Below are 22226 nucleotides of genomic sequence, written 5' to 3' on the forward strand. Positions count from 1 at the left end.
ATTATTATTTTATTGTTATTAAAGGCAAAGAACCACTTGCGGTTGCAGACTTCTCTACTAATAGTACAGTTGAGATTTATAGCAATAATTGCTTGTATTACGTGGATGATTATTATTATCATTAGTGAAAAAAACTCACTAATCCGCGTGTAATCACTACTTTTCCGATCTGGAGGTGGCGCTGTTTAGCCCCTCAAACATGCAGCGCACACAAAGAGAGGGAGAAAGCATCAGCACTCTGAACACATTTCATTGTCCCAAAGCCTGAAGAGAGGAGAGTCACTGGCCAGAGCTGCTGTTTCCAGAAACCTGGCTCTAAATGAAGACATTTCCTCCCCATCCTGCCGCTCTCCAGCCCGCAGCCATGAAGCGGTAGAGTCGGCGTCGATCTGCAGCCGCAGCGTTTAACTGAGCGACACCTGCGCTCTCTCCCTTCCTCTGTTCCTCCTCTGCCTTTTGTCTCGCACATCTCTGCAGCTCCCGGTCAGCAGCGCAGGAGTGGAGGAGGGAGAGGAGGTGGAGGAGGAGGAGGAGAGGAAGGAAGAGGAGCGGGGTGTACCTGACACCCGCAGCCCGCAGAAGCAGCCCGGACCGGCCGCCGTCAGAGTTTCACTTCACCCGGCGCTTTGTGCGGTGTGAACGGGACACACTCTGAAAACTCTTTCAGATCCGGCTGAACGCTGGAGAGGGCATCTTCCTTTTTGCGGGTTTGTAAGAGAAGGCGGACATCAGAAGGTGTGAAGATGCGCCTGTGTGTGCTCCTGTGCGCCGTGGTGGGTTTATGCGCGGCCCCGGGCTCAGTGTCCGGGGCGGACAGGAGCTGCGGGGACCTGCGGCAGTTCTACACCGGGAAGGGGTTCACGCTGGAGGGAGTCCCGCTCACTGAGATTTCAGGTGAGTTTTCTGGATGGATTTGCAATCATTTGAGTGCTTAGAAAACAAACACACTAATTATCATGCTTTTTTTTTTTTTTTTTTTTTTAGAATATTGATTATATAGTCACAGCATTTTGTGTAAATTAATAGCTTGCTGCAAAATGAGGCACATTGGAGGATTAGTTTCATTGACCATGAAGTGTTTTGTTCGTGAATAATGATACAGCACCTAAAGCCAAGTTTTGGGTTACTCATCCCCCGTTTCGTTGTTCTACATGGCAGCAGTGCAGTTCATGTGTCTCATTGTGTGTTGGCTTGAATTTTCTGTACCCAGAATGCCACATGAGGTGTTTCCCAGTCTATATGCCCCACCGGGGCACTTTCATTGTCTGCTGGGAACAGGGTTAAGCTTCATATACTCATTAGTGGCTTTTATATTTAAAAAAGAAACTGGCTTGTTTTCATCTTATGGCTGTTGGATAGCTACAGTGGTGTATCCTCTGGTATTCTTTCATTGGGGGCTGCAGGTGGGACTGAATGGATGTTGAATTTTCCTTGCATATGATTTGCATAAGGTAAGAGCTGCAGGGCATCACTTATGAAGAGAGGATGCAATTGCAATATAACTGAATATTGTGATGCGGATTTTGATTGCAGTGTTTGCATCTTTGCTGTGTATGTGTGTGTGTGTGTGTGTGTGTGTGTGTGGTGTGGGGCGGGGGCGCGGAGGGTGGGGGCAATCAGCGGGTGGAGTCCATCCAACTATCCACTCATATTAGTGGGAGGCACAATTTTAAATGCACGGTCTTTAAAATGTTATAGCCAATTGAATGTTGCACTTAAGCTGTGTGTTTTGCGATTTTACACGTATTCTGTTTATGAACATAGAAATAATTTATACTTGCCTGAGGCTCAAAACCCTGCAGACCCATAAATCAACTGCAGCCTAAGCTGCGGTTAATTTTAACAAGGGAAGAGATGGCTTTGAGATCCTCCCTCCAACCCTGTCCTGTCAGTCAACTCTGCAGTCAGACAGGCAATAATGCATGTAATCAATCAGTCAATTTACCAAGCAGTCAAGTAACCAGTCCGCCTCACATCCCATCAATCTCCCATCACATTTCTAAGTCTTATTTATTTTATTTCTCTGTGGTCCCTGCTGTCTACAAACACAAACCAAGGTGTCTGTAATTAATCTACTGTGAAACCTGATTGTTTTTCCACTTTCAGATCCTTTTATGTTGCTCGGTGCGTCTCCTTGCTGTGATTCTCAAGTAATTAACAGGAAGCAACCGTGAAAGCTGTGTACAATCTGAAGGTCATCCCAGGTTGTGTCCATGAAAAGGACACAACCTGTACCTTGTACCTCCGTGTGAGTTATTAATATTGGATGTGTGAGGAAGACAGACAGCGGAGCTCGCAGGAGATAACAGTGAGCCCTCAGAGGTGGAGGGAGAGAAAAGGAAGGAGGGCGAAAACAACAGAGGCAGACAGGCGGGTTAACGGAGACGGAGCGTGCGAGTCAGTGAAGGTCTCAGTTTTGGCCTGATGGAAGAAGCAGCACGATTCTCTCCCTCCCTTTCCATTAAAGACTCATCTTTTATTGACAGCTGAAAAACACGGTTTTGCTCCCTTGATCCTTTGTTGTAGTTACTGAAGCAAAACTTCTCAGAATTCATTTAAGTCCACATCAAGATGGGAACAAAGGGACTCTTTCATCTTAGCTAATCATTTGCAACTTAATGCTAAATGAAAATGACTGCAGGCATTCAAAGGGAAGGGAGAGCCTCATCTACCAAACCACAGTGAAATAAAAATCTTGTGAATTCTTGTGAAGATACATTTATATATTACGAAATAGTGTCTAAACATAATTTTTTGATTTAAATCAGTCACATCCAGATGTATTTATGGTTTTCATGCATCTATGATCTTTTAATCTCTTCATTTTGAATTGTGTCAGAACTACTTCCTCCAGAGTTTAGTTCTGTCATCAACGTTGGCACTTTGGTTTTGTCTTTTGCTTTTTGTATTCAGTTAATTCCTTAGATTTAAGATTCTTTTCCACCTCTGAACTTTAGTTTTTGTAATGTTTTGGTTTTCTTGTTTTTTACCTGGATTTGGGGTTCTGGACTTTTTTATACAGAAGAGGATTAGGGCCACTGAAAAAATAAAGTAACTCTGACCTTAAGCTCAGAATTTTGATCAAAACAGACAGAATTTTGAGATGACAATCAGAATTCTAAGAAAAAAGTCAGAATTCTGAGAAAAAAGTCAGAATTCTGAGAAAAAAGTCAGAATTCTGAGAAAAAAGTCAGAATTCTGAGAAAAAGTCAGAATCCTTTTTTTCAGTGGCCCTAATCTTCTTCCGTAGTTTCATGGCACTTTTTGGACTGTGGTTAAATTCAGTTGTTGAATGTAAACAAGGAATACATGTGAATATCTGTGTGTTTTATTCTGTTGGATTCAGAAGTCAGACCTTAACAAAAGCAACATTTAATTAGAGCCTGTTCTGCTGCATCGATTGGAAAGTTGCTTCCTGCATTCTGCTGCTGCAGGCAGCATGGATGAACAAACTTAGACGACTTGGAACAAAACCCAGCTGGTGTCTTTGAAGAAGCTGCTTGTTATTAACAGCACAACAATTATGAGAAATGTTGACTTCTGTTTATTTCCTTTGCTTGTTTTTGCAGAGCATTTGCTGATGTACGGTTGTTAAGTATTGTTAGTCAGTTGGTTAACTGACTCAAAGATTTGGTTACACAGTAAGAAAACAATCTCAGCAGTGGCCTAGCCCTCAGAGTTTATATGTCTCTCTGTGGATTTATTTAATGATGCAACACAGCCTCAGGCTTTACAGGCACATTTTAGGACTTAAATAGAGACGGTTTGAATTTGTCTGTTCTGATTCGTCTGTATGAAACGTAGGCTGCTGCAAGCTGCAGACAGTCTGTTCTCTTTACATCATTACCTGCGTTTCTATCAACCATGCAACTTCTCAATCTGACATTTAGAAAATAATTTCGCTTAATGGAGACGCACCAATTTGAGGTGTTTTTTTCGGATTAGGAAACTTTTTTCCGCATCAGTCACATGACCAACAACCAGATGTTGCCACTGGTGCAAACCATCAAGACGGAAGTAGTTGGAGGATAACGGAGCTTCTCGTTTTTAATGACTTATCACGTGAACAAACTTATTCACGTGTGATTTTAATTGTGTTTTTTTATTTTATGGAAACACCGCAATTGCGAAATTGTGTCTTTTCCACAAAATGTGGCCAAAGATTTGGGCACATTTTTGATGGAAACACCACTAATAACATCTTTATTCTTTATTGATTTATTTTTTTTTTTGTTGCACTTTTTGGATATTTTATTTCAACCTAGAAATAACCAAAACGTTCCAAGTTAACGCTTGTAGAGTTGTTGAGTTCCAGTTTTGCTGTTTTTTGTATCCAGATCAGAATGCAGCATTTATCAATATGGTATAAATTCAAAGTTCCCCATTTTCTGGGTTCTAAAAGGAGCTGAAAAAACAGATATTTCTAACTCTAAATTCAACTTGGGATCAAATAAAAATGTGTGCGACTTGAAAAGCAGAAGCTCTGCATTCCAGACTTTTAAGAAGCTTTATCCCTTCCTAAGCTCGCATCTTTTGTCCTGTCGGGTTAGCAGCACCAAGAGAAGATGAGAATAGATTCTGTCTATTCTGTTGTCTGCCTTTGTGCCTGCAAGCATTTCTAACTCTCACATTGTACCTTTTGCCTGGCCAGTAGTCAAAGACCAGCTCTTCCTATACCTCAGGTGTGTGTGTGTGTTCAAAAGACAGTGAAAGCCAACACCTTCTCCTAGGAAGACATTTAGATTCACTTACACATGCTTTGTCTGTGTGTGGAGCTGCACACACCCATCTGATCAAGTGACACCTCGAAATAGAGCCATGCCACATTACCTGCTGTCTTCAGATTCGAAGTGGAGCGGTTGTGACACATGTGAGTGTGTGTGTTTGTAGAGCTCTTATTGATTTGATGCTTCAGTATTTCATGTCTGAATCAGACGGCTTTGCCTGCTCTCCAGTACAGGTTTTAGTTTGTATCCTCATCGTTACTATATAAGGATAATTCACAACAAAAGTCACCTCAAGGTACTTTACAAACAAGTAAATTTGACTCAATCACACATGCATCCAAATTGAATCTAATTGTCATGAATTTCAGTTCATTATTCAAGTTAGGTTAAAAAGTTTACATGCAGCATGTAGTGACAGAAGATCTCTTGCACTGACTTTATTTCAATCTTTCATACTGAGCAAGTATGTAGCGACAGTGGAGAGAAAAACTCATTTCTAACAGGAAGAAACCTGCAGCAGAACCAGAACCAGGCTCAGTATGAGCAGCCATTTTGCCATGAACGACGGAGCACATGCACAAAAAAGAAGCATAAGAGCTGATGTAGGGTTTTTTTTTGTCAATAAAAAGTACTTCCTCTCCGTCTCAGGAGAGGAAGTACGTTTAGTTGTTTGTAGGATTATTTCAGCTGACGACTCATCCAGGAAAGTGTCTCAGGTATCCAAACTCCAGACCAGATGAAGCTTCTGTGGAAAGAAAAAACTGAGAGAAAACATAAAGTTAGTCGTTGAAGTCGGAGCCAAAAATGCAAATTGGAGAGTAGTAGAAGAAGAAAGTAGCAGAAAGATAAAAAAGTGGTCAGTTTGCCCTCCAGCAGGCCAAGCTAGCAGCATAGCTAAGCTCAGGATAATCTATGTTATTCTGAGACATTTTGGCCAGAAAACTTTTAATCTCAGTGGGAATTAAATAAAGCTAAAAAAACAAAAACGACAAAATACCCATGAGGCACGGCAGATGCAGATTAATGGAGAACCATTAGTGTCATTTTCATTTTGCTACATGGATTTGCACAAATAAAAAATAAACTAAATGTGAATAATTGCTCGGAATGCTATGTTTTCTCTGCTTTTCTGAGTGACTCGATGGGAATAAGTGTGATCTGTTTTACTCAGTCAGACTAGAGATGCTGCACCTTGACATGATTGATGGCTGGCGGTCGGTCTGCCCATTTTCCACACCGTAATTGTCTTAATTTTCAGTTCTTCACCTTCTCTCGCCTCCAGTTAGCAAACTTTAAATCATGGCAACGGTTTGTTGCAAAATATTTGTGGTTTTGAGACTTTAACTTATGTTAAACTTATGTTAAAGTCTCAACTTATGTTAGACACCTCCATGTCTAATGGCTACTCTGGTTAAGTACATATTGTTACACGTTTTCTTTTAAACTGTGTTCTGGCTTGCAGCTCACAGTAGTGAATGAAATATAGAGACTAAAAATCGTGGAAAAAAGAATCACGATGCAAGAATCACTTAGCAGGTTATCAAACTCTACAAAGATGTATAAAAATGCATCAATTCACAGTGAGAATGACAAAAACTGAGATTCAAAACAATAAAACTCAATAAAACTGCAACTATTGCTACATAGAATATCAAAAATTCTCGATGCTAAAACAACAAGAAGAAAGTATTTCAATATGCTTTTGAGAATGAAACAAGAAATTGAATTTCCTCTTTTTTTGTTTGTTTATTTTAAAAGGGACAATGCACATAATATGTCAGAGTTAGATCTAAAAGCTAGTGCAAAATGTAAATACAATGTATTACAGTTCAATACAGACAAATTAACCCTCCTGTTGTCCCCGGGTCAAAATGACCCGAGGACAACAGAGAAAAAGATGAGAAAAATAATAATAATGATGATTACAAAACATTTTTATGTAAAAAGTTACAAATTTAAATAGAATAAAAATCCATATAGTACAAATAAATGTTCACTACAGGAAACAATGCATTTCATTCGTAGCATCTAATGTCTATGAACTGCATGAACCCTGAAACAGACAATTACCACTCTAATTATTTGTTTATATTATAAATCATATAATTATCACAACATTTTCCATTATATTTGCACACTATTGTATCTCTAATGTCATGCAACACGAATAGTTACTTCTGCTCCAGTTCTGACCAGCATTTTTACTCTTATGCCAACAGATACTCACATTTATCTTGTTATTAAGGTTTCTCTCAGTACTCCAGGCCTTCATGACACAAAATGGGCACGAAGAGAAAGTTGGAAGGCATTCAGCAAAGTTCTGTTTACGACTCGTAACGTCCAAAGTTTCTTATCCACACCAGCGTAAAAGAATGATTTATGTTTCAAACTTTAAAGATGTAAGGTTCTAGCCTTAAAATATGATTATATATGTCCTTTAGGTAGAGAGCCTCCATCCATTTGCTTGTACACAGTTTTTGTGGGATGCTCTGCACCAGTACTTTCAATTAAATATTTAGTTGAAGATGCAGACAATCTGAGCTACGACACCAAATAACTGGAATATTTGGAGAAGATGGAGTGATTTAGAGTTTTCCTTTTAAAGGTTCGTGTTAAAATCCGGTATATGCATGAGCCTTTATGCATGGGAGGAAACTGAATCTGTCCATCATCTGTCACGCATCACATGCTTATCCAGGCGCTCACAGCACACACTGCTGAGCAGAACCTGCACACGCTGGTGTATCGGGTCTGTAACTTTAGCTCTCCACCTCTCCCTCTGATGTCTGTCAGATTCCTTGTGGCACATCTTTATTTTTTTATTTTTCTCCAGACAGGCTCAGATCTATGAGTGTAGGTTTGTGTGTCTGAGGGGGAGCGGATCGTGGCTGGGCGTTAAAAGCACAGCTGTGAATCTTTCATGATGTCTGATGCAGCAGCTAAGGTGGGGGAGGCACAGAGTGTGGGAGGAGGAGGAAGGCGAGAGAAAGGGAAAAAGCTTAGTTTTTTCCTTTCTACCTTCACACGGGACGAGGAGTTTGATACAGATGCTGGCTCCTCTGATCTGTATTTCATCTTTTACTGGATGAAATGCTTTTCTCCTCGAAATGCATCAGGATCCATCTTTCTATTTGCTATACCTGCTTGGCCCTCATAGGCTGGTGGGAGTACAGGTGTCGCTCTGCTCTTGTTGTTAGACGAGAGGCATGTGCGTCCAGGTGTCGCCGGTCCATCACAGACCCAAACATACACACACACACACACACACACGCACACACTCACACTGCAAAACCACAAAGTATTACCAAGTATTTCTGTCTAGTTTCTAGAGCAAATATCTTGGTACACGTGAAATAAAGTAAAACATACAAGTAACTTTTTAGCAAGAAATACAAGATTGTTTTTAGTCAATAATTTCTTAATATTGAGGGAAGAGTTTTAGTTCCACTGGTAGATTATTTCACTTATGGGAAAAATGTTTTATAAGTGAAATAATCTATCAGTAGAACTAAGAGTTTGCATCAACATTAACTCCTACATCTTACTGAAAAGTTACTTGCAAGTTTTTTTTTCTCTTATTTCAAGTGTAGTAAGAAACTAGACACAGAAAATGCTTGGTAAGATTTTGTGTTTCTGCACTGCATAAGAATGATAAATTAACCTAACATGATGATTTGGACTGTGGAAAGACACCAGAAAACCCACTAATGTACAGAGAAAACATAAAAACTTCATGCAGAAACTCCTCCTGTTCTGGATTCAAACCAGGAACCTGAACTCATAAATCACAACAATCTCTACGCTTAAAGATTCTCCCTTTGCAGAAGTGAAACAAGTTTTGCATGCTCAGCTTGCTTTCTTCTGCAGCTAAATATTACGAATGCTTATAATTATTTAGATATAGAGAAAACATAATTTAAAGGTTAGATTTTTTAAAAGTCTTCATATCAGTTGTAATTTCCTGAATAGTTGTGATGATTTCCACTCTTGGTGCCGTGTGCAATTTGGTTTTATTTTTAATATCCTATTATGACTTCAAATATAATTGATGACTTTTATTAGTGTTTTTTCTGTTTGTTTCAGTAGCTAAAAACAGCTTTAAAGTATTGTGATAATACAGGCGTTATGAGTTGATCAGTCAAAAATATTAACTTTTTTGGCTAATTTTCTGTCTCACATCTTGAGATATCCATGGATTTGTTTTTTTCTTTTTAAATTTATTTAATTTCTAATTCACTAGATGATTCAGCTCTGCTAAGACTTCTTATACGTTCAATTTGCATTGCTAAGAAATAATAATAATAAATAAATTAGGTAGGAATCCTTAATTGGAAAGTTAAAAAAATGAAAATATGTTAAATAATTGGTAAATTGTAGCCAAAACTCCTTCACCTCTGAGTTGAAAAGGTCCTGGTCAAATTAAGAAAAGCTTATTGATCACACTGGTTAGTCATGGAGAGGAAGGAAATGAGTCTGAATCGGGTTTTGTGAGTGTTATAACTGTAAAACATTTGACTGTAAATCAGAGAAAACACAATTAAAAACCTAAAAATGCGTTAGAATTGGGCAGATAAACAAATAAAGCCAATAGAGAAAATTATCTGACAATTATGACCTTTTAATCACTGTAAATGTTGCTGTGTGGCGCAAAATATTTTCCTTTTTAATTTGCTAACTAACCCATTGCCATACTACAGTTAAAGTACTTCAAAAATAGCAATTTAAACTGGTAATATATTGAAGTTATAAGTACAGTAAACAGAATATATCAGTGTGTAAAACTTCTACTTATACTGTGTGATTAATATTGTCACATTGGCGATTTTGGTCCCACATTTGATCCTCTAACTTTCATCATTTTCCTTTTTTGTGGTAGAAATAAAGAATGTGAACATGATGTGGCTCTGTGGGTGGAGTAGTCGTTTTGTGGTCGGAAGGTTGCCGGTTCGATTCCAGCTTCCTCCTGCCACATGTTGATGTGCCCCTGGGCACCGAGCTGCGTATCGGTGTATAAATGGGTGGATGTGACTCTGTGTAAAGTGCTTTGAGTGGTCAAAAAGATTGGAAAAGCGCTATGTAAGTTCAGTCCATTTATCAAACTGACAAGAAGCTGAATGTTTTCATCGTGGACGACTTTACATATTTGCTTTCTCGTTGCAGATGCTTGATACGCATCATGCCTGTGAGTAAAACCTGTGAAAAAGTCCCGTGTTTGTTTGGGGAATGGAAAGATGCGAAGGCCGGATCCATAAACCTCGCCTGCGTCTTCACAATAAGCATGTGTTGTAGTAACTGTAGGTAAAAGCAGAGAAAGTAAAGCACAAGCCGTTCGATGCCTTAACATCAATCTTTACCCCTAAAATCAATTTGGTACAAGCCAACATCGCTACTCAATAACCTCTGCCTTTCTCTTCCTCCTCTCCTCTCAGCGTTTGCTTCATCCTCCTTATCGGACTCTATTTTTACTCCTCTTCCTCCCAGCCTTCTTTTCTGAGAGTCCATCTGTTTTCCAAATGAGGAGATGAGTTGTTTGTCTGATGTGGTGGACTCTGTGGTTAGCCGGCTGCTTTCTGAGTCGATGCATTTTAGATGCTCTGTGGAGGGAAAGGCAGAGTGTGAGTGTGTGGAAACGGTAATGATTTACGAGTCTCTGCATCACATCTACATGACGTGAAGTGAAATGAAAGCTTCATAATTGGGATTGGGTTTAGCCGATCAGTAAACACGAAAGTGTCTCATCTTTGTTCAGCCTCACGAAATGGACAAATCCGGACCGAACCAACACATGCAGTGATTGCTGTAAAGTTGTTCTAATACCAAAATGTCAAACTCAAAATCCAGATTTGGGCAGAATATCCAAAGTTTTTACGCAAGTCAGAGTAAAACTGCTTCAATTTTACTCAATAAAAGTAAAAAGTAGTGATCCAAGAAATTACTCAAGTAAGAGTAAAAAAGTATTTGGTAAAAAGTTTACTCAACTGCTGAGTAACTGATCAAATTATCAATCATTTCATCTTTAAAAATTACATAATCAGGTGGACCAAAATATCAACTTAAAAACTTAAAGTAGATATTTTAGGTAGGTATTTTAAGAACCAAAATGATAAAATTCATAATTAACAAAAAAATAACAAAACTAGGCAAAAGAAAAATGTTTCCAAATCAGTTTATTCCAATAAAAAACTCATTGATCTTTAACAAAAACTGCAGGTGTGTGTCTGTGGTGAAGTTTGGTTAAAACATGTTTGTTTCTCATTCAGTGGGTAGAAAATCAAGTGATGGTTATTTTCCAGATGGACAGAAAAAGGCCACTCTGTCTTTTATCAAAGACCCAGCTGTGCAGTAAAGATCGATAAATTTGTGAAAGTAAATGGATGAAGACGAGGGCTCTTCACATCCAGCAGTCAGATTATCATGTAAAGTCACAAAGAGCAACGAGTCACTGACTTAAGATCCCTTTGATGCTTTAACTAACCTGGATAGTTACCTGAACTACCAGTTTTATTCAGCACTATTAGTTGATTAGCTATCAGCGCTTTTAACAGTAATACAAATGCTTTGTTGCTTTTTTGTGAATGAAAAAATATATTATGTAAACAAAAGCTAGACAAGCAGAAAACATTACATTAGTTGCTAACTTTGCATGTTGATTCATTTTAAATTTGGATGTAAAGTAGAACGTAATGAGCAGAACACCGGCTACCTGCTCTGGATTTTACCTTTCATGCATCGTGGGCGGTGTGTTGGACAGGAGTGTGGTTTCCTGGTGACGTAGAGCTACGCTGCTGCTTTCCCTCTCACTCAGCTGCTTCACAGCTAAACCAAGTCTTCAGATTTCAGTGTTTTCCAGCAAGCATGAAGAACAAAATGATGTCTGGATGAAACAAGAAGCCATTGTCTGACCAAGATGTTGTTTTAGCTTTGTGTTTCTGTGAGTTCCCATCTCTAAAAATCCCAGTACACTCTGATTGCTCATCTGCTTCATCTAAAATGTCACAGTTAAAGGTCACAGTTCATTTTTGGGTGGCATGCTAGGTGTGAGGGAGGCATTATGTCACTGTGTTTCAGGGTGATTCAATAGAGCAGACAAAAGTACTGTTATGATCTGCGTCTGGAGGGGTGAAGGTATCTCTTTTGGCTCAAGTTTTGTAAACTCATAAACCCTTTAAATGCTAAAATGCCACTGCAGGCTAAACAGTAAGGGGGAAAACCCACGGAGCAGAAGTAAGTTAGTCTGACTATTGCAAGCATCTGAAAGATCAGTATGAATATAATGAAAAATGGGGAAAGAAACATTTGCAAAACTTTGTCACTATTCTGGTAATATCAAAAAACACAATATCCCAAAACATTTACCGTAATAAATGAGCGCAGATATTTCCAAACTACTATCACTTTGATCTTTATTGCAAAAAAATCACTAAATCCTGGAGGGACTGAATAGATGTTCAATAATATTATTTCATTTTAAGAATTCATTGATATTTTAACAGTTGGTGAACAAGTTTTATCAATACATTCTGGCCCTTTAAGAGCATTCATGACTTTGACAAAAATGAGCTTCACACCCCTGTTCTATAACTACGACTGGAGAGTACGGTTTGCATCAAAGTGTCTCCATTGCAGTTTTGTAAAATAAACCAATTTCAACTGGGCCAGAAAAAACCTATCAGCAAAACCTTATATTGAAAAACAAGATGTTTTTTTAAAATTGGCGTTTTTCCATTAAGCTAATTTATTTTTGAAATGGTCAATGGAAATGCAGCTAAAGCTAGCTATCAGCATAATGTGGTCACTGTGCTAAAAGTTTAGCACTATTTCTTCTCTAGCTTTTTTGTGTGAAAAATGAAATTCCTTGCGTATTAATCTATAGCTGTTGGTGCTTTTCTAGCCTGCAGGTTTTCTGAGTAAGAGGCTGCGGCCTCACATGCACTTACAGCCGGGCGCCTGATGGGATCAGAGCTGGAGAGTATTATCTCTGTTAGATCCGACTGCGTGTCCCCGCCAGTGTATCTGTGACAGCTTTACAGCGTAGGACAGACAACCTTGGCAAAAGCTGCTGTGATCATCGTTGATACCTGTTAGTGGAATGAAGTGAAGGCTGACTTTCAGGCTAAAGAAGTGGATTTAATAGGCAGAGTCAATGAGACGTAATGTGGTTGCTTTCAGTGTTTTGTGAAACTTTGGAAGTTAATACACAGGCACAAGGGATGATTAGAGCAAAATGAAGAATCCAACAGTGTGTTACGTGTTTTTACTGATGTGTTACTCCATGTGAGAACCAGACGTAGGTCTATATTTAGGCAGACGGCTGTGAAAATCCCAACCCCATGTAGTGCTAATGCTGCTCTGCAGAGCCTTACGCCCTTATGCTTTTCATCATTTTAACCTCCCAAGTGTTGGCTCAGATGTTATTTTATGTTTTTTATTGTTATTTCATGAAGTTTCTGCTTTATTACATCTCGTCCTGTTGGGAATGACAGGATTTTATGTGATAGTGGTGGGGAACCGGATAGAAAGAAGCAGCTCCTTGTCTCATAACATTTTGAAGACATTGGTGGTTTAGATTCTCTTGATATTCAAGGGTATCTGCAGAACGTTCTGAAATGTGACACAGTTTTTCTTCTAACACTTTCAGTCTCGTAATCTCTCATGAGGAAGACGCAAAGAAGAACAATTGATGCTTTACTAACTTCTTCCGTTATGCATGTTACCCCTGTGTTCATCTCCGATCCAGTAGGTTGACTTCACAACAGAAACACTCAGGTTCACTGAACTTATTCTAACAAAAGAGGAAATCAAGTTGGTGGTTAACATCTTCTGCTTCTGACGGTATATATTAAATAAAATACAATAAATAACCATAAACGAACTGCAAAGCAACAGCTCCCAAGGGGCAGTTAGCAGCAGTTAGCAGTTGTAAAATTAAACATGGCTAAAATTCCCAGCATTAATAATAAGTGTTAAAAATATATACACCATGTTGCTAAAGTTATGCTGCATGTGATTACATTTATCTGGAATATGTGTTAAAATAAAAAATACTTGTAAAGAAAACAGAAAGTTGATCTTAATAGTACCACAGTAACCGACGGCAACGGGACAAAACGGGGAGGAGCTGCCAGTTACTATGGTAACCACCAACTGTCAAGAGCAGCAGAAAACTGAAAAGACACCAAGACATGTCTGGAGAAACAGCTTCTTGACTAAACATGATGAATCCAAATAATAAATAAACACATTTTGACAAACTTCATATAATATTGTTAGAATAAAACCCTGTTACATTCAAACACATGTATATTCCTTCATAGGACCACAGGGCAGGGGTTAGTTTATCCTGTTTTTTTTTGTTTTTTTTAATACGCCGCCTTTCACTTTTTAATGCGACACTCAGGAATTGGTTACAGTTGATTTTTCAGTTACTGCTTTGGAAGTAAATATCTGTTTAGGCAAACAGATATTTTCTTCTTTACTTTTTCTTAATAAAAATGAAAACGCATCTCTCTTGTGTCAGCCTGATATTTTTTCTAGTCTTTTCCATTTTGATGAGTGTTTACTTCAAGTAGGCAGCTGTTTCTGGTCACATTTTTTACTCCAAGGAAATGGGAAGTATTAGATTACTGGTTAAAAGCTCACAGATCTATTTTATGGCTTTTGTAAGGATCTTTACCAGCTGCGGTAATAAAGGTTGTGTAGAAGCAGCGTGAATGAATTAGGTTGCCACACTGTAACCTTCATGTGAACCATGAAAACTAGGACTGGATGCTGCCTAGGAAATGTCTGTGCAAACTGAATCAAATGACAAGGAGTCAGAGTATATGATCAAACCACAGAGATTATCTGAATTTTAAAATATTCTCAATATTGTATTTTGATTTAAAGTACAAAACAATAAGTCTTGTGATAAAATGTTACCATTGTATGGTTTTCTGGGTTGCTGTAAACATGTTATTTTGCCCCTGAAACGTGTTGAAAGGAAGTTTTTAGGCATCAAGACAGAAACTTAGAGATGGATTGCTGAACAATTTATTTTAATGAAGAGAATAACTGTTTGAAAACTCCAAAAACTGGCCATGTTGGAACTATTATTTCTACCATTTTCTCCATAAGAGCATCAATAAATACCAATATAGTGAAAAATATGTCTCTATGTTCAGATTAGTGATAAGAATAACATTTTTAATCTCTGTGACTGCAGTGAGACGCAGTCCCTGCCACGTAATTGGTTAAAAGAGACAGAAAAGAAGCTATAGATACTTTTTAAAAATAATTATTAGCTTCATTGTTATCCCAATAAAAACAATAAAGTATTGCGATACATTTTTAAGTTCATATGGCCCACCTCTCCTGAAACTCATTCGGTTTTCATTCAAGCACTTCTCCAAGCGCTGGTTCCCTTTTAGAGCCAGTAGTAATGAAGCGGTCATCTCCAAAGCTTCTCTAACCTTTTTATTTCCATCTTAATGAGTGTGAGACCCGGTGTAGGTCCAAGATGTGCTCAGACGTTAAACCCGTGTATCAGGGTTTCGTATTTCCTCCGATGGCTGTGATTGCCTCATTCAAGCGTCCAGCTCCCCTGAGGCTTCAAAAGAAAAACCACGTGACTGTTTCCCCTGCAGCTCTAATGAGCTGGTGTCACACTCATTCAGTTTCTTCACCGTTCCGACTCTGAAGACTTGACCTGGAAAGGCCCGACCTCAGGCGGCGACCTAATGTTCCTCTGACCGACATGGAGAGACAGAGAGAGCGTTGATGGAGGATCCGACAAGGTGTCGCCCCCGTTTGCCCCGTTTTCTTCTCACGCAAACATTCATATCCACCCTGCTCCTGGTCACAACCTTACAATGTTGCCGGATTAGGCCTTGCGTCTAATCTGCTAATCTAAACCAGCTAAGCTTTGCATTAGCAGGTCATCCAACATGATTTCTTGTGCCCTTACTCTGTAAACACAGCAGCTGCGCGGGCAATAGGACTGCAGAAGCCGCCAACAGACCTTTAAACTGTCAGTGGTTGCCATAGTTACCCGCATTTATTTTAACATTAGCTAGCATGTTGTTAGCGTACTACCACTGTTTAACACAGCGTGATAAAATAAATTATGCAGGTGATGATGAGAGAAAATGATAAATAAAACAATAAAAAATCTTCAGTGGCCGGTTTTATCACTCACTAGCAATTTTAGATTTAAGATCATCAGCTCTCAATGAGAAATGTCAAGTTCCTCTAAATAAGGCTAACATGGTGAGCAAAGGCTCTGGAATAGGGTTTTCTTAAAATGTCAATTTTCATAAAAAAAAAAGAAGAAAAAAATGTATGTTCTGCAAATGAAAGGACAGAGGAAAGAGAATAATTTCTTCCTATTTTGGTCACACCTGGCAAGAAAATTAAGACGTAGCTGCATCCATGGAGGATAAACTACATGATTAGAAATAAAACAATGCAGCAGATTGAACCGGACGTAGAGCGAGGTACAGACATGCTCTGCTAAAAGCAAAATCTCTAATATCTACATTGTAAAGGTGAGGAGCGGTGATCTTCACTGACTGCGAGTTGTAAATTATATTGTTTGCCTAATTGTAAGTAGTTCAAGAAGTTAGAATAATGTACCTGTTTTCTGAAGGCCATGCGCAGCAGAGTGGCTGTCGACTGATAATCCCTCTACACTTTCAACCCTCATATTGATTTGTTATGGGGAGAGACAGATCGGTCTAGATTTAAAGGCATGTGTAGAAAAGAGAGTCAGAGACGGCTCGTGTGACCTTTGGCTGCCCCACAATTATTCACATGCTTGCACAAATGTGCACACTCACAGAGGCAGATCCTGACTCTGCAACATGCATGGCATGGCGCGCACCAGATGGCACATGTTGAGCCTTTCTGCACACCGAGTGAATTTAAGTAAAAGTGGTCATTAGTGCAAGAGCCTTGAGGTGCTCCCAGAAATAACATAGAATTACAGTATTATATGGAGGAGTTGGTGCCAGGTGAACACACACACACACACACACATGGTTAATGAATGGTTTGGTGAGATATTCTTGGTCACGTTTTTAGCCGGTGTCTGCCCATTGTGTTCTTTTTTTCCCTACATATTCCCAACTTCCTTTTTGTTGCCACTAATTTTAAAGTGAAATACCTGAAATACTTTGGATTTCTAATTTTTTTTTAAGCTGCTGTACATTTAGTGCTTATGATTTATTCAGTGATGGTCTTGTAACTGAGTGTTTCATGTGCAGCGTACTAACAATAATGATAATTCAAAACCTTTGAATTTGTTTCTGTTCTAAATCCTGTTTCCAGGTTTTTGCTGCATTTTGGTTTTTTGAGAATTGCAGATCTAAGCACCAAGACAGGTAACCTCATTGGATTTTATGTTGACTGAAGCTTTGAGCAGCTTTACTTGCTGGGTGAAATTATCATAAACCGCTATGAAACTTCATCATAAGCAACTTTTTAGATCAAGTGTAAATTTATATGATTAAATAATAAAGTTGAACAGATTTACTAGATGTTTACAGGGTAATGTCTGCTTTTTTAATTCCTCCTGCCTTTGTGTCCATTAATGCTTCACTCCTCCGTCTTTGTCGATTTCTATTTTTCATCGCCCTCTCATCCCTCCGTCTTTTTCCTCCTCCTCTCTGCTCTCTTATCTCCCCTCGTCTTCTGCGCTCCTTTGCTTTTCACTGCATAGTAAAATGGTAAAAGTGTACTTTGGGAGGAAGTCCATGTGGGACATTAAATCACATACAGGTGGTCTTAAATGATGAAGAGAGTGTGAGATGGAAACACTCACACACACACATTCCATCAGACTCTCATTTAGGTAGCAGTAATTTCCCGCAGTAAGTGACAGGGTTATTGTAAGACGCTCATTAGGAAAGGGAAGCAGCGAATAAACGTCTGACTGAAGGGAATAAATCCAAACCACTGCGCCACTTTTACTGCTCGGCAGTGAGCCGCTTTGATGTGGTGTGTGATGGCAGAGCAAGGGCAGGATCAGGGAGTGTGTTAAGATAAAGACCATTTTAGCAGGTTTTGCATTTTATTTCTAACGGCGGCGTTTGGTTTTGCTTCGTCTGTGTCGTGGTTTGCGTGAACTGCGCCGTTTGTGTGCATACGTTAAGAGATTGGAGGTCACTTTGGTAACAGTTAGGGAGGCGGTTTCCACAGTAACACGGTGCAAAGTTGCTTCCTGTGACAAACTTTCATCCCAGCGGGGGAGAGTCAAGTAAAGACGCAGTGAAAGGAATGAGGCCATAACATTAAAATGAAAAAGAGGAGTGGAAGAAGTTGGACAGATTTAAGGAGACGAGTTAAAGGAGGGCAGGATGGATGAAAGTAGGACAAGAAGAAAAGAGGAGGAAAAACTGGTGAAAATGTTTCAGTTGTGTTTAGTTTGTCCCAGTGTGTTGCTCCTAATACCATCTGTTGTTCTTAAATTTATATTAAATAGATTCAGTGACAACAGTAATCCAAATTAATGGCATTTAAGCAAACAGCAGGACAATCGCCTGCTTTAGTTTATTAAATTTATGTTTTCAAGTCTTGCCTTCTTGACACGAGTTTATACTTTAACAATAACCAGATAAGCTGCTTCATGTTTCTAAAGAGAAACATATAAGAACTGTTCTTTTTAGTTAGAAAGCTGCGATTCATTTGCTTTAACAAGGAAATAACCTGGAAATGTATCTTTCTGCATCACAAAAGACTTGACTTATGTCTTAATCTGGACTAGTTTGTTTTATGAAGCAGCAGTAAAGAAAAAAAAATGAGCATAGTTGATTAAAAACTTCAAAATTATACTTCTGAGTCTCACTTCCTGATTAATTTGATGAACTGGGAGTACCTAAGGATGTTCTGATTATCTCTTGAAATAAATCTTAAATTTGTTTGCACAAAACTCCAAGAGCCAAAATCCTTGAGTCAAAAGGACTTGAGGGTGAAAAAAAAAGTTTCTTACTCACTCAACAAGAATATACACATGCAATACTTAAATCAAATTTGTTGCTGGAAAAGGGTGTGTAAATTATTCTACATCCAAAATTTAAAACGGGTTCTTGAGATTTGCCTTATTGAAAATAATTTAGCTAATTTTCTAGATAAAAAAACAAAAAACAGTTTGAACAGCTGCACAGTGGCGCAGTTGGTAGAGCTGTTGCCTTGCAGCAAGAAGGTTTTGGGTTCAATTCCCAGCCCCGGTCTTTCTGCATGGAGTTTGCATGTTCTCCCTGTGCATGTGTGGGTTTTCTCCATGTACTCCAGTTTCCTCCCACAGTCCAGAAACTATCAGGTTAAGTGGCCTCTCCAAATTGCCCCTAGGTGTGAGGGTATGTATGCTTGGTTGTTTGTCTCTGTGTTGCCCTGCAACAGACTGGTGACCTGTCCAGGGTGACCCCGCCCAGAACATTAGCTGGAGAGGCAGCAGCACCTCCCGACCCACTAAGAGACAAGGGTGTAAAGTACATGAATGGATGGATTTGGGTTTCTCTTTCTTTGAACATGCTTGTTGTATTTGTCCAAGTTTATTAAATTAATGAAAAGTAGATTTGATAAAGTAGGTTCGGTAAAGTTTGGTTTAGAGAAAAAGTCACCGGTTGTTCAAGAGAAAAAAAAGATGATTATTTTGTGTTACAGCCAAACTTTTCTATTGTAAGAAGATTTTACTTGTTTTATCCTAATTAAAGATAAAAAGTCTCCATCTATTTTAAATACCCGTACTGCGGGTAGACATTTCTATCTTTCTTTAGCTGAAGTCTTGGGCCACACACAATCAGTCCAGGGGCTGCAAATGGCCCCTGAGCCTCACTTTGAACATCCCTGATCTGAACAGAGTGGATAAGATTGATGTTAGCAGATTGGAGCTCTTTATGTTTGCGTTTCTCTGAGGTGGAATCAGCTGAAATACAGTAATACACGTGGAACCTTGTCATTTGGGTCTGCTGACTCGGCGTTCGCTCTGCCTTACCTTGGTGAGGGATTAGTCTGCAGCGGAGGGCAGGTGAGACGGTGATGAAGCACTTCTGCTGCAGCTGAGGGTGTAATTAGATCTTCACGTCTCATTAAACCTCCTGAATGCCTCAGCAGTCCTGGATCTTGGAAGCATTTTTTTAAATTTTTTATTTATTTTTTCGCAGGTAAAGAGAACTGATTTTGTTTACTTTATGGCGGCTTATGCTACAATTGAAAACTGAGGAGAGAGTTAAAGTTGAGCAACCCAGATAAAGTAGTGAAATACAGTAAAACACAATCAAAAGAGGAGAATTGAACCTGATCCAACCCTGAAGGCCACATAGAGAGGAGTTAAGCATGTTTGTATAATCTGTTGCTTTAAACTCCCATGCAGTGAGGACGGTGCTTCCTGTTGGAGTAACTATCATTAATCTCGCTGTCAAAGGCGCCATTGTTTACAGTTTACACAATCATACGTTTCTTATCAGACACATAATATGTTTCACTGTAAAACATTTGAGCCGCATTTAGTTGTGTCTACTATCTTGTAATTTTTAAGTCAAATAAATTTAGCGAGATTTACAATTTGAGCCTAAATGTTAAACCTCCAGTTGTTTAATCTGGTGTTTTTTTTTTGTTAGTTCTTAAACTGCTGGAAGAAGAAGACGGGAGTGGTGGGTATTTTTTCGCATTCTTCTTGGCGGCTTTTTTTTGTGTTGTTTTGTTGTTCTTCTTGTTTTTTTTTTTTGAGGATGTTGTTTTTTTTTTTTTGTTGTTCCTACTTGTTTTTTCTGCGCCGTCGTTGTTGTGTTTTTTAATATTCTTTATTATCAGAGCAGGTTTTTTGTTGCTGTTTTTTGCAAGAATTCTTCTTTTTCTTCTGTAGTATACTTGTTTTTTTTTGTTGTTGTTGTTGGTGATAATAGTGGCTTGTGTTGTTTTTTTTTTGTTCTGTGCTGTGATTTTTTTGTTTGGTTTGCATTGTTGCGTTGAGTTTCGCCTCACAAAACTAATGAACTCACAAAACAATGTTGTTAAATCAACTTCATAAACTTTAATTTCTAAGTTACAACCAAAACAATTTTCTTGTTGACTTAAATTGCATTTTCAAGGCAGCAGGTGGACTTTTATTTTCAGGTTAAACCACCTTCAGGTGTTTTACAGTGCAACAGATCATGTGAAAAATAAGTACCAGCTCTTTCCAACTCTAATATTTGAGAGAGAAAAGCTCTGATTTGCTGTTGTGTGTTGAATGATTGCCTTTATCAGCCTTTCAGTCCTGATCAGTCATGAATTATTTATGTGAAGATCAGAGGAAGCATTGTTCTTTTGTTTAAGAGAGAAAAGTCCTCTTTACTAACAGTGTGCATGTAAACAGGATTTCACTGTTTGAGACAAAAACAGCATAATTTGAGTTGACATTTTGAGCATTTTTGACTATTACTACCAATTTGAAAGTGGACTCTCAAAGAGCAGCAGCAGCACACTGATAATTACAAATAATAAAACCACAGATATTAAAACTTAATATGGATAATTAAGAGGAAAATAAGAAAAACAATCGAGATTGGGCAAAAATACAACTCGGTTTGCCTCAAAGTGGAGTTTGAATGTCTAAAAAAAATGATTGTTAGGTTAATTGGTGCCAGGAAAATGTCAGGGCCAGTTGAGAATGATCTAAACTTTATCTTACCTTCCTCTTTAATGCGTCGTAATAAAATAATATTTCTTAATTTTCTAAAAATAGTTTAATTTGTGGTTTTAGAGGTAACAAAGTCTGGAAATCACTAACAAATTAGGAAAAATAAACACACATTCCTGAATTTTCATTCCTGAAATATGAAAATTCTGCTTTCTTAAACGGTAAAAATACAATGGATGTTACACTAACGGCTGAGAACATATTTTTATTTATGAGCAAGGTTTGTTTTTAATTTAATATTTTTATTCTTTAGTTTGTCATGTAAAGATTTGAACAAGTTAAACTGAAAGACGTAATAAGAATCTGACAAAACAAAAATGATATATATATCTAAAACAAACATTTTGATGAAACAAGAATAAAAGCTTGTTTTTCTTTGATTTGGTCACACAACTCTGTGCCTCTGCATTATTTATAAGTACTGTTACGTAACCTCCTAGTAACTTCAATTTATCGTGTCAGAATCTGACCTGAATTAGCCTGAGAAATCAGCTGGGGTTGAGATGTTTTTGCACAATCAAATGAATTCAGCTTTCATTTGGCTGAACGTGGTGCAACAAGTCGGCACCGAGCAAAAGCAACTCTGTTGCAGCAAGTCCTGATTGGCTCAGTGCCTCCACAGCCAGAAACAAACAGCCTAATTGTTTCTGTTTGGCTCTTGGTGTGCAGACGCTAATTTCATAAAGTGAAATGTTTATGTGGGAACTTTCTTCCAGGATGTTGCCCATATTTACCTCTTTTGATAAGAGTATTGGTCAAACATTTAAACTTGTAGGTGTTCATTTTGTACCCTAAATTTATTTTGAGAAGCTAATCTGTCCCTCGGAATTATATAATTTTATATA

The 22226-nt window shown here is 38.4% G+C and overlaps 1 protein-coding gene across 1 annotated transcript in view; it reads left to right on the forward strand.

Annotated features, from left to right (window-relative positions):
• Positions 1–216: 216 nt before the first annotated feature.
• Positions 217–22226, forward strand: part of gpc1a (glypican 1a) — a 39861-nt gene continuing 17851 nt past the window's right edge. Inside the window, exon 1 of the mRNA XM_007550805.2 lies at positions 217–894. Within this exon, the coding sequence (XP_007550867.1) occupies positions 744–894 (151 nt within the window). The 5' untranslated portion in view covers positions 217–743. The remainder of the gene's footprint in view (positions 895–22226) is intronic.

Source organism: Poecilia formosa, unplaced genomic scaffold (genome assembly GCF_000485575.1).
Source record: "Poecilia formosa unplaced genomic scaffold, Poecilia_formosa-5.1.2 Scaffold38, whole genome shotgun sequence".
In the NCBI taxonomy this organism is placed as follows: Eukaryota; Metazoa; Chordata; class Actinopteri; order Cyprinodontiformes; family Poeciliidae; genus Poecilia; species Poecilia formosa.